The following is a 12115-nucleotide window of genomic DNA, read 5'->3' as shown; positions in this document are numbered from 1 at the left end:
CTCTCTCCCTCTCTCTGCCCTTCTCCTGCTTGTTGCTCTCTCTCTTTCTAAATAAATTAATAAACTTAAAAAAAGGGAGGGGACGCCTGGGTGATTCAGTCGGTTAAGCGTCCAACTTTGGCTCAGGTCATGAGCTCATGGCTTGTGGGTTCAAGCCCCGCTCTGGGCTCTGTGCTGACAGCTCAGAGCCTGGAGCCTGCTTCAGATTCTGTGTCTCCCTCTCTCTCTGCCCCTCCCCCGCTCATGCTCTGTCTCTGTCTCTCAAAAATAAATTTTAAAAAATGTTAAGAAGAAAAAAAAAAGAAGGTAGGGAGGAAAAGCTTAATGGGTTCCAAACAATTTGGGAGGAAGAAGTGGCAGAACCAGACAACAGACTGGGGTGCATGAGAGGGAGGGAGGCCAGGATTTCTGCCTTTCTGGTATTGTTGACGAAATAATCTTTCCATAGATCAGAAGAGATTTTCAAAAATCAAGAAGTCCTCTTGGTGACATGGAGATAATACACTATTGTCTGAAGGCAGCAGAGAAAGCACCCCAAGACAGACTTACTCCATGCTTCCTGGAAACAGATGATGTTCACTCCACACATTGCAGCCACCTCTGCAATGGCTTCTATGCGTCTGTGAAGGGCAGTGACCTGGCAATTCAAAAAGCAAGGATTAGAACCCATTTTCTTTTATTGGTTGAGATCTTTTTTTCCCCCAAGTTTATTCATTTATTTTGAGAGAGACAGTGTGCCACACAAGTAGGGGAGGGGCAGAGACAGCGGGAGAGAGAGAGAATCCCAAGTAGGGTCCACGCTGTCAGCACGGAACCTGATGTGGGGCTTGAACTCACAAACATGAGATCGTGAACCGAGCCAAAGTTGGACACTTAACCCACTGAGCCAGGTGCCCCTGGTTGAGACCATTTTTAGAACTCATCCTCACACACGTGGAACAACCCCCAACCTAGGCAGCTGCAAGAGGACAAGTAGGGTGGAGGTTCTGATATATCCTAGTCTCATCAAGTCCAAAATCTGCAGGAAAAGGTGGAGGTACAGAGGCTTTAGGGTTCCACACACTTAATGCTGCCTTTCAGAGCCTCAGTTTCTTTACCTGGAGAATGGGGAGAATACCCGCTGCCCTAAGGAGTTGCTCAAAGGAGTACATAAGCTTGTTTGCTTCTTACTGCAAGAGGGACCCACACCCAGTGCACACCTTGGCCCTCCCCTGGGCTAACTGCTCCTTCTGCCTTAGGACACAATCCACTTCCTACCACCCTGCACTTGAGCCTTCCGGCATGCCTTGTCCTGCCATTTTCGTTTTCCTGTGTGCATCTTGTCATCAAATGAATGGATCCCATTTCCCAGCTGTGTCCTCCATCAAGAATGCACTTCCCCACTCCACCCAATCTTCCTGGGATGTGTTATTCATGTCATGTGTCACGCACAGAGAAGTGACTCTCCCAGCAGAGGGCTGAGCATCAAGAGCTGCCTCAGCACTCCCTGGTAGGTCCCTTTGGTGGCGCTGTTCCTGCTATGCTGTTGTGTTCCTCCACTGTCTGTCACTCCCCTCACCCCATGGGCTCCTCAGGGGCAGGAGGAAAGTGTCTTCATCTTCTTGGTGTCCTCAGCACAATGCCTGGCCCCCAGGAGATGTCTGGAAGTGTTTGTTCAAGAAAGACCAGAAGAACCAGGTTGAAAACCAGAGAGCACCTACTCTTTATGATGGTCTCTCCTGTGAGACTGCACACCAAGGCTCCGTGGATATTTGCTAGGTGCTGACAGTGTGCAAAGTGTGCTCCAAGGAGTTGTGGGGGAGAACAGTGACCCTGGCCCTGCCAATCTGGGATGGCTGAGGAAACACATTCACAGTCAGCTAACCCAGAGACAAAAAGTGAACAGGGAGCCAGAAATCTTTAAATTCAATAAAAACAGAAGGACCAGAGTGAAAGATGATGCAGAACCCGACCTGGAATCCAAATGGCCTTTTCTTGAGAATCCCTAGGAGTTCTGAGGCATGCTGTATCCCCAGGAAACCTCTGCAGAGAAACTCTTAAAAGTTTCAACAGCTAGAGAAATGCTGTGAAGAAGTATACACAACAAATCGCCTGCGTCTGTGATAACACGTTTCTTTAGGGACATACAAGATGCCGTCACATTTATATTAACTGTAAGGTCATAAGGAATTGCGTATCATATTCCCGTCACCCTGAGGCACCATCAGCTGACAGACATCTGGGTTCAGTGAGTCCCTGCTCTCAGGATCAAGGCAGAGGAACATGCAGATGGACAGACAGGTCCTGACTGGTGTGTGCCAGCATGTACCCTTCTGGCAAGAGACCGAGAGGCAGAATTCCAGAGAAAGAGCGTGAGGCAGACAAAAGGACACCCTCTCAATTGATAAATGGAACTTCAGATCAATCACAGGAGAGGACGTGGAGGGGCAGGCAGAGAGAGGGTAGGAGCCAGAAGAGAAAGAGGAGCCAGAGATGTGGGCTGCAGGGAAGGGGGGCTGCAGGGCAGAAGCGTCTAGGTGACACTCGAGGTGCCTACAGACCTGCAGTGAGCAGTGGACCTGCAGTGACCCAGGGACTGTGGACGTGTTCAAAACACAGAGCAAGCCACAGCTCCGTTTATGTATTTATGGTCAAAAGAGGTTGCACCTGTTTTGCCACAGGGGCATCGGCAGGCAGGGGAGTTCTGTTCTGAACAAGTCCCACACGCATGGTCCGAGGTGGCCTCAGTTGCTCCTTTGCTGCCTCAAAGGCATATCCTTGCAGCTCAAAGTCCCCTTCAGAGGCAGCTTCAAAAGCCCTGCCGGGCAGATGGAGCTTCCTAAATGGACAGGAAAGTAGAAGGGAGACAATTTGCATGAGGTCTGCTGAATTTAAATTCACTTCCAACCCCCCAGTAGTCATCTATCTGGTAGAGAGGCGGCAGGGATGTTTGGCAGGAAGGCACAGAGAGAAGCCCAGGGCAAGGGCCCACTTGTGGGAAGCTGGAGTGGGGGCCAGGAGGAGGGAGGGCCCCGCCTGGTGGAGAATGGATACTACGCTGAGTATGGACTTCACCAGGGAGGTGCCGTAGTCTTCTGGCCTGGGAAAGCAGGGGAACAGGGAGGGGGGCTGCAGAATGACTGGTCAAGAGGTTGATGTTTTAGAGCTGCTGACCTCAGGGTGGGGATTGGTTTCAGCAGTCAGCACAGAAGAGGAGAGGTAATGGATTTCCAAAATGTGTGTAGACTAGAATCAGAGGGCTGTGCTGAGCCTGGTGCAGGCTGTGATAAGACAAAGTGGCTGTTGAGAACAGGACTTAGGAGACTGATAGCATGAGGGAGGGTCCTGTAACCATTCACCACTAAGGGTTACAAGTCTCTAGTGAGCCCCACTGCCCTGTCCTGTTGCTGCTCCCACTGGGGGCAATTCCATGCCCAGTGCTGAGTGGGCTTGGTGAAGCCCAGGTGTCCAGACCAACGGCCCAGGCACTCACCCTGGTTTGTAGTTTATTAACAAAGGCAAGTGGATTATTTATAAAATCTCCCAGCTTAAGTGACCACTGGCCAAACGGCAAACACCTCCTGATGCTGGTTGGGTGCTGTGCCCTGAGGTGAAACCCACAAGAGCAGGGGACATGGCCTCTGGCCAGGAAGGCCTTACCATCTAGGGGCGAGATGGTTATGAAATACTCAGAGAACACATCAAAAAATAACCTGACAGCCATTATCTAATAATAATATTTCTCTCCTACTTTAAATCACTTTTTTAAAGATGTTTCTTTCAAAATCACAGCCCTGTCAGCCCAAGCCCCCTGCCGCCGCCCCCTGCCAGGCGGTTTCCATGTGACGGCCCTGACAGCTCCAAGTTGGGTTCCGCCCCTGACAATCAGCCTGCTTTTCAACTAGTCAGAGTTCCGTTTGCTAGCAGGTTAGAAATAGCAGCAGTGCCCACACCGTGCCTCCCCTTACTGTGACTGCCTCAGACACAGTCCCCTTGCCCTCAGGGAGAGGACTCCCCACTCCTGTAGACCTCAGCCCCAGGACAAGTCATCATGGGGGACAGGAGAAGAAGAAGGGCTCTGTGTGTCTGTTTCCTCTTAGGCCCACGGGTGGGGGGAGCAGGACCATCCTTTGGGAGACATCTTGTCAGGCCCATCCTCAGTCTGGGTCTCATCCCAGGAAGATAACAGATGGAAGAGATCTTGTCTCACCTTTCCAAGTCCACCTGTAGCTGTCACCTGGATGACAGATATCCCTCAGCCTCTGTCCTTCCTCATCCACTGCCCACAGCTGTTGGCTCTCCCCATCTGTTCACCACCATGAGCCCTGTTATTCTGTGATATGCAGCCTTCCTGCCTTCTCACTATGTTGAATGCTGCCACACACACCCCTTCCAGCAGCCTGTGGACAATCATTCTCTTAGGCTTGGGGTGGTGCAGACCACACCACTCTATCCTCACACGGAGTTACCTTCAGGGCTCTGCCTCCTCTCAGTACTCCCCGGTTGTCTTGTCACCTCAACCCTCCTGTTATCCAGGTGGTCCCTCACCACATCCTGCTTCACTTAGTCTTGGAGAACCCAACAGACCCTCGAGCCCCATTCCATAAACAAGTACTGTGCCCACCAAAGGCTTGGCACAGGGAGGTGGTGGGACATAGACCAGCTATGGCTCATGTGGGGGCAGAGACCAGATGAACCACAACCTCACAGAGGCTCCGTGCTGCCCCAAACCCTCCCTTGATCCCTAGAGTCGACCTTCTGCCCTTCTACCCCTTATCCTGCTACTAAGGCCCCTCATGGGCTCACCTCTAATGTCAAGGAGGAAAGCCCATCACTTACTGCTCAGCCCCAACATACCCTCCTGGGCCCCTCCCCCAGCTCCTACCTCTCCAACCCAGGGTCAGGGCAGACATGGCCTGAGGGAGCCCAGCTCCTGCCTCCTCTGCAACCTCTGGCTTTTGGAACTTCATCTTTCCCCACTAATAGCTCTTTTACCATCAGTGTTTTAAATAATTAAACTAGAGCTTTGCTACAAAAGAAACACATGCTTGTGGGAGGAAAAAAAATCAAACAGTGGGAAAGGAAGGTATCAAGTGAAAAATGAGTTCCCCTCTCCATCCCACCATTAAGCTCCTGTCCCAAACCTCAGAGGCAACCCCTCTTAACAATGTTTTAGGTATCTTTCCAATATTTTCTTAAATGTGTGTCCTAAATGACACCCACATTGGTGTCCGTCTGTGTATTCTGTTCTTCCACTTACTTGCCTTTTTTACTTAGCAATATTCATAGCTTGGACACCTCGCCCTGGCTCCTACAGACCTACCACATCCACCATTAAAGCTATTTGAGTCTCTCCCATTAAAAAATAAATAACAGAGAGAAAAAAAAATAAAAAGTAGGGAAGCACACTCTCCATAGGTCCTTCTGGTTACCTCACTTGCTCTCCTCACCTCCCCTTCATAGGGACCTTCCCTGAAGCCCTCACCTCCCACACCTTCCTCAGCCCCCTGTTCCCTGGGGCCCACTCCCCCACTCCAAACTGCCACCAGCCTTCTGGTTGGCTTTAGCAACAGGAGACAAACACCTGTCTTCATCCTCCTAGACTTCCCTGTACTATCTGACATTTTGTCCCTATCCTGCTCAATGTCCTTGATACCTGCCTCAGGGCCCCCGATCCTGCTTCCTCACCTCTGGAGTATCATGCAAAGTCGCCATTTCTTCTAATTCCTTTAACAGCAGGTTCTCCAGAAACCCACCCAGGGCCCTTCCCACTCTGCACCCACTCTTGGGCCTAGAATGAGGGCAGTCCTGAGCCCCCTGTGAAGGCCACCTCTACACAGTCCCTGTAGTGGGTTAAACTGTGACTTCCCCGCCAAAAAAAAAAAAAAGATATGTCCTCATCCCAATACCCAGAACCTGTGAATAAGACCTTATTTGGAAAAAGGATATTTGCAGATATAACTAAAGATCTCGAGATCATACTGGATTATCAAGGTGAGCCCTAAATCTAGTGACAGGTATTCTTATAAGAGATGCCCAGAGGAGAGACACAGGGAGAAGAGGAGGTAGTCATGTGAAGGCAGAGGCAGAGATTGGGGTCATTCTGCCACAAGCCAAGGGATGTCAGAAACCACTGGAGAAGGCAAGGAAGGATTCTCTCCCACAGCGTTTGGAGAAGTGTGGCACTGCAGACACCTTGATTTTGTACTTCTGGTCTTTAGGACTGTGAGAATAAATTTCTTTTGGTTTATGCCACCAGTGTGTGGTAATTTGTTACAGCAGCTCTAGAAAACTAAACAGCACCCCCAATTCAACTCAGCAGCCTTCCCTAAAGCTGCTCTTCATCAGATGAATGAATCAGCCATCTGGGGGTCCAAGCCAGAAACTGGCATGATCCTTGCCTCCAAATTCTTTGAAGACTCCCACCACCATTAGGACAGGTTCTGCTGCCTTAGCAGGGTGTACAGAGCCCCTGGGTCCACCATGGTCACTTTTGCCTTCTCCTCACAACATTCTACACCTGCAATCCCTAAATGAGCATGTTCCCTGGTGTCTGGGCCTTGACAAAGGGTACCTGAGCCCTTCCTGTCTCCAAACCAATTTCTCCATCTCCTTCAGGATACAGTGCAAGCATGATGCCCCTGAGAAGGCTTCCTAACCCTCCTCCAACCCTGCACACGTACACTCTCTCCAGCTCAGCTTGCATCTTTCTCTCACAATGTAGGGCAACCATCAAAAGACAGAAAGCCCCTCTAGGACGGGAACCATGGCTTACTTATCCTTGTACTCTTAGTGCCCAAGACAAAAAACCACACACAATAAATGTTTGTTACATGAATAAATGCTTCTTGGTTCTGGCTGTCTTGAAATCGAGAGTCCATGTTCTTTGGGGATTTCATCTGGCTAGCCCAGGCAAAAGCCCATTCACTTAGCAAACATTCACTAAGCATCGTCTCTGTGTTTGACACAGCAAGTAACTGGGAGAGAAGGTGAGGTGTGGAACACAGTTGGAAGTCCAGAGGAGGGGCTGAAGACTCAGGCTCCACCCAGGCCTTCACAGAGGTGACCAGAAACAAGTCAGGTTATGAGGAGTGAGCAGGGGTTTAAGTGGAAGAAGAGTTTTTAAATGACTAATAATTTTCTATCTTTAGTTCGCAATCCTGTGCATAGCCAAATCCCACCCACCTGCAAGGACTGAGCAAGTACAAAGGTTTATACCCTAGGGGCAAAGCCTGGAAGGGCTCAGTGCGGAGTGGAATAGAACACTTCGTGAACAGTTACTATAAGCCAAGTCCCAGGATGAGGCCTAGCTGTTGTTGGTCAATAGACGTCGGCTACCATTATAATCCCTCCCCATAGAAAATGCCTCTTTCAAGGTAGTCCTTATCCCAATCTCTAGAATGTGCTCCAGCCAGTCACCTATAAGAGACACTTATTTCTCTTTTCCTAAGATTCTTGTGCTTTACCTCTCCCTGACACAAGCTCTCTCCATTTCTTTTCCTAGAAGAACATGTCCACCTCATCCTTAAAACAAACCTCTTCCCATCCTGAGACCCTTGATTAAGATACCTCTGGGAGCCTTAACTCTAAGAGGCTTCACACTTTGACAGGTGTGACAGGAAAGTAGTAGTCCAGCACGATTTCAGGAGGGAACTTGAAGTTCACCCAGTCCTAGGTATCCCTCTTTGGGTAGGAAGAGTCCTTTTTGACCGAGTTCTCTACCACTCCTACCCCCAAAGGCAGTTGTTCTACCTTTACCACCCACTAGCACTCTTAGATGTGAGATCTGTCCTCCCCCATCCCCCCCCCCCCCCCCCCCCCCCCCCCGCCGTAACTCCATTGGAGCCAGTGGCTGGGAACCACTGATCCAATCAACATCCTTGAGTTTCAGGTGAGTCTATCAGGTTCCTGCCTCAAGGTCACTGCCACAAGGTCAGGAAGCACATGGTCTGGCTGGGTGGGGGCAGAGAGACCACCAATGGGCTAGAAAGTGGAAGGACATTAACTCAGGAGCTGTATGGGATCAAAGTTTAGATTTCATTCTAAGAGCCATGGGAAACCCTTACAGAGTTTTAAGCAAAGGAGCCAACAAGATATGATGCACATTTTCTGGTTGCTTTGAGTAAAGTGGACCAAAGAGAAACAACAGTGAAAGGGAAAGCATCTTCCAGCTTTGTATACACAGTGTCCAGCAGTGCACTAACCTCAGAAGGTCCTAGTGATGCACACAACTGGCTGGGAATGGGAAAACATTTGCGCTGAGTGTGGTAACTAACTCCTGTGGCTTGCCAGTGGGAACAGTTCCTTCTCCAATTAGATTCAGCTGGCCTCTACCTCCAAGGATCTGCCAAAGGCCCAGTCACTGCAGGAAGGGCTGGGACTGGACAATCAGCTGACCTACTGGGGGCTCTGGCTGGAGGCACTGACCCAGACAGACACCCAGGGTACAACCCTAGCTCTTGGGAGGAAGCTGGTCACTGGAAGTAGGGAAGGAGAGCCAGGTAACCACAGAGAAAGCCACAGAGAGTAAAAACCTGACCTTTCCCTCCCAGGTTCTTTTCCCTTCTGGGTGCTGGGCAACAAGGAGAGAAATGGCTTGTAAAGGTCACTTGGGGGTTGTGCAACCCCTGAGAGGCCCAGAGATGTCACATCTAGACTTCCTAAGGTCTCTGCTCACCAACTCAGATCTTCATTGCCCCCTCAAGAGTCCTTCAGATCCTGAAGCACTCTCCCTGGTTCCCCAGACCCACACTCGCTGGCCCCAAGGTCTCCCCACCCCAGCCTCTAGGCCCCAGACCTGGTTTCCTTGCCATAGAGAATGCGTTTCACCTCCCTCAAGTCTGCGGGTGGCAGGTGCTTCTCCAAGCACTGCTCCAGCGACTCCCATTCAGACCCCTCCATGGCCGGAGTCTGCAAGTGCCTAAGTCCAGACTAAAACCGCCTACCCTTTGCCCCTAGAAAGAAGAGAAGGAGGGGCCTACAACCAGGTTCGCGCAAGCGCTCTCCCCTCTACACCCTCACCTTGGGCCCCTGCAGGGCTCACATGAGGACACGCCTCCTCCTCGCGCCTCCACGGCGCGCAGCCAATCAGCGTTCCAGGGCTTCGCGGGTGGGACTGCCCCTTGCCCCTCGCACCTCCTCCCGCACGCGCCAGGACACGCCCATTCCACGGGCCGACCTCCCCAAGCCCTCGCGCCTCGGCCGCGTGCAGCTAGCTGTCGCTGCTTCCTCCCCTGCGGACTTCGGAGGGTCCCCAGGACCGTTGTGTTGCCCTCTCACACTCTCTCGCTGTCCGGTTCCTACCCAGAGGTGTGGGGCGGGACCGAGAACCCGAGAGGCGATGAGGGAGTCCCGGCGCGGCCTCTCGGAGGCAAAGCGCGGTCTGAGGGAAATGCCTGGCAAGTCCTGTCGGACCCTCGCGGGACCGGTTCCCACCGCAGCCGGTGGGCAGGGCTTCTCCCCGCCCGGAACTCGTTCTCCGGTCCGCTGAATGCAGACAGCAAGCCGGGCCGGCCCACCGCACGGGACTGCGGAGGAAGGTACGGGACGAGTTTCAGTGTCCCAAAGGCAGTGGCTGCACTCCCGTCTTCCAGTGTCCCGGGTTTGTGAGGACTTCTAGCCCCCACGAGGGGCCAGGCTGGGAGCCACGGTCGCGCGCGCCCACCCGAGCTTCGGGGTCAGAGCCCCGGCAGCGCTCAGAGCTTGAGCGAAGGGTCGAGTGATCCTGTGCGCTTTCCTGGCGTGAATACTGCAAAATGCTGGGTCCCTGGGGGGTGGCTCATCCGCGGGACCCTTGGGCCCCCTCTGAGCTCTGCCGTGTGCACTGGTTGCGCCCACAGGGGCACTTTTGCCTGAGAGGATAGGGGTGAGGCCCGTCTCACAGTTCCCGATCCGGAGAGTGCTACCCCTCAGGAGGTCCACTTTTCAGCCCAAGTGAGAATTAGGACAGAGCAGCTCAACTCTGGTGGTGAAGCAAGTCGGCCCAATCGTAGTTAAGCAACTTGCAAACCTTGTGAACCTTGCAAACCTGAAAGTTATTCAGACATTCTGGCCTGCTGTTGCTTTATCTGTAAAATAGGAAAATAACTACCTTGCAGGGTTGTTTAAAAGTAAGATAAGATAAGCACAAAAGGAGCTAAAAGTAGGGGCTGTAGACCAAATGCTTTAGATATTTTATATAAGTCGCTAACACACAAGTTGTGGCCATTGTTTTGATAAATGTTAACTGACACTTCCTAGTATCTGATGGAGCTCCCTTTTCAAGAATGCAAACTTTGGTTGAAGGTTTTTTTTTTTTTTGTATATAAGGCTCTGAGATAAGGACAATGCACAGAGAACAAGACTAGTACTTTTTCTTCGTGGTTTAAGGTGGGGACAATTTTGTGAATACTGAGATAACAGCAGATTTAAATAATTTGATGTGAAAAAGATAGAAAATATGCTGTGGAGTTAAGAGGAAGGGGTGATTTCTGGCCTAGAAAGGGACATTGTTTAAGGCCGAATGGAAGAGACCTCATTACAGACTCAAAATGCCTCAGAAGAAACCTCACACACACACACACACCACTTCTCAGGCCTGTTCTTATCTTTGGTATGGTATTTCTTATTTTAGTTAATGGCCTCACTGCCCACTCATTTTGCCAAGCCTTTGGGAGTCATCCCCAACTCCTCCATGTTCTTTCTTTCTCCTGCACAACCAAGCATCAAATTCTGCTAAATTTATCTCCTAAATTTGATAAAATCCTTCCCCCTCCCACCCCATGCCTATAATCATGTCAGCTTTTGCTTGACTTGTTGCTAGTCTTCTAACTTATCCTTCTACCTCTGATGTCTATCCCTAGTTGTCTTTCTAAAACTAATATCTTATCATCCTTTTTACCTTCACACTCAGTGTCTCCCTACCTGGAATGACATTTTATCAGAAGATAGAGTTTGTGAATTCCTGCTCACCCTGTAAGATGCAGCTCAAATATCGCCTCGTCTGTAGTGTCTTCTCCAATTGCTCTAGGAAAGGTATAGGCTTTGCTAACCTTTTATGGATATCTCTATTAGAGCATTTATCAAAAACTATTGTGTGATTATTTCTGAGCTCTAAGCAGGAAGTGGGTCTGATCTACTTTTGTGTCTACAGGGCTCTGGCACTCAATAAATGACTGGTGAAGGAATTAATTCTGATGGGATCAAGGACAGATTCATTAAGGTGGTGACATTTGAGCTGGACCTTGAAGCAGAAGTAGAAACTATTATTATTAGTTAAATTGCTTAATCCATCTTTCCCTATTGTTCAGTGACAGGTCATTCACACTAGGTCATTATAAACCAGGATTTCACAAATACAAAATGCTAACTTGAGAAGGATAAAAAAATATCATATTTAAATTTTTATATTTGCCTAATTTATTTTTCACTTTAAATAGTAAGACACTTCACTAGATCCTTCTGTGGTAATCATTAAAAAAGACTTTAAGCTCTGCCCTAGTTTCTTTCTGAAATACCTAGCCAAGTCCCAAAGGTTTTAACTACATGTAAGTGTACTAGAGTGAGGGACTCCTCCCTGTTTTGAAGACCATCTCTTTTTGTGGCAACATGGTGTGGTTTATGGATATATAAGCATTTGAGTTTATACAAACTTGAACAGGAAGAATGGAATATGCCACAACCTCAATATGGTGGTTATCTCTGGAGAAGGAGGTAGGGGAATGGGATAGAGGAATGGGCATTATCTGCTGATATATAATATTTAATTTTAAATTAAATATGTTTTAAAAAATATTTGAAGCATTAAAGCGCCATTTCCTGTCCAAAAAAAAAAAAAAAAAAGATTTGTAGCATATGATATTAACATTTTAAAAATCTGGGTATTCATTATTATGCTTCTCCTTATATTTGAAATATTTTATTAAAAATTATTTTATAGAAAAGAGAGCCTTAGACCGGAGTCAGGAAATCTACAGGTTAGTCTGGGTTCAACCTTTACCTCAGTTTCCCTGTTATAAGAAAGGTAGGGGAGGGGAAGAGGCTGGGAAGACAGTTTACAGAGATAAACTAAGCCTTTCCTAATTCTAATAAAATATGATCCTAATATTTACATGCTTATTTGTGACAGAAAAAGTTCATTATAGAGGCTGGTTTTATG

At 49.2% G+C, this 12115-nt stretch overlaps 1 protein-coding gene across 2 annotated transcripts in view; it reads right to left on the bottom strand.

Moving 5' to 3' along the window:
• Nucleotides 1-9602, bottom strand: part of UPB1 (beta-ureidopropionase 1) — a 30008-nt gene extending 20406 nt beyond the window's left edge. The window contains exons 1-3 of one of the 2 annotated variants that reach the window (XM_049619118.1): nt 8777-9602; nt 2647-2818; nt 550-637 (exon numbers count right to left, since the gene is read on the bottom strand). In XM_049619118.1, coding sequence (XP_049475075.1) covers nt 550-637; nt 2647-2818; nt 8777-8880 — 364 coding nt within the window. In that variant the 5' untranslated portion in view covers nt 8881-9602. Of the gene's footprint in view, nt 1-549; nt 638-2646; nt 3010-8776 lie in introns of those variants that run through there. The other variant, XM_049619117.1, reaches the window with a different exon arrangement.
• Nucleotides 9603-12115: the final 2513 nt, after the last annotated feature.

Source organism: Panthera uncia, assembly GCF_023721935.1.
Source record: "Panthera uncia isolate 11264 chromosome D3 unlocalized genomic scaffold, Puncia_PCG_1.0 HiC_scaffold_8, whole genome shotgun sequence".
NCBI lineage: Eukaryota > Metazoa > Chordata > Mammalia > Carnivora > Felidae > Panthera > Panthera uncia.
Note: the sequence above shows the minus strand (reverse complement) of the source record. Positions and strands in the feature narration are given on the sequence as shown.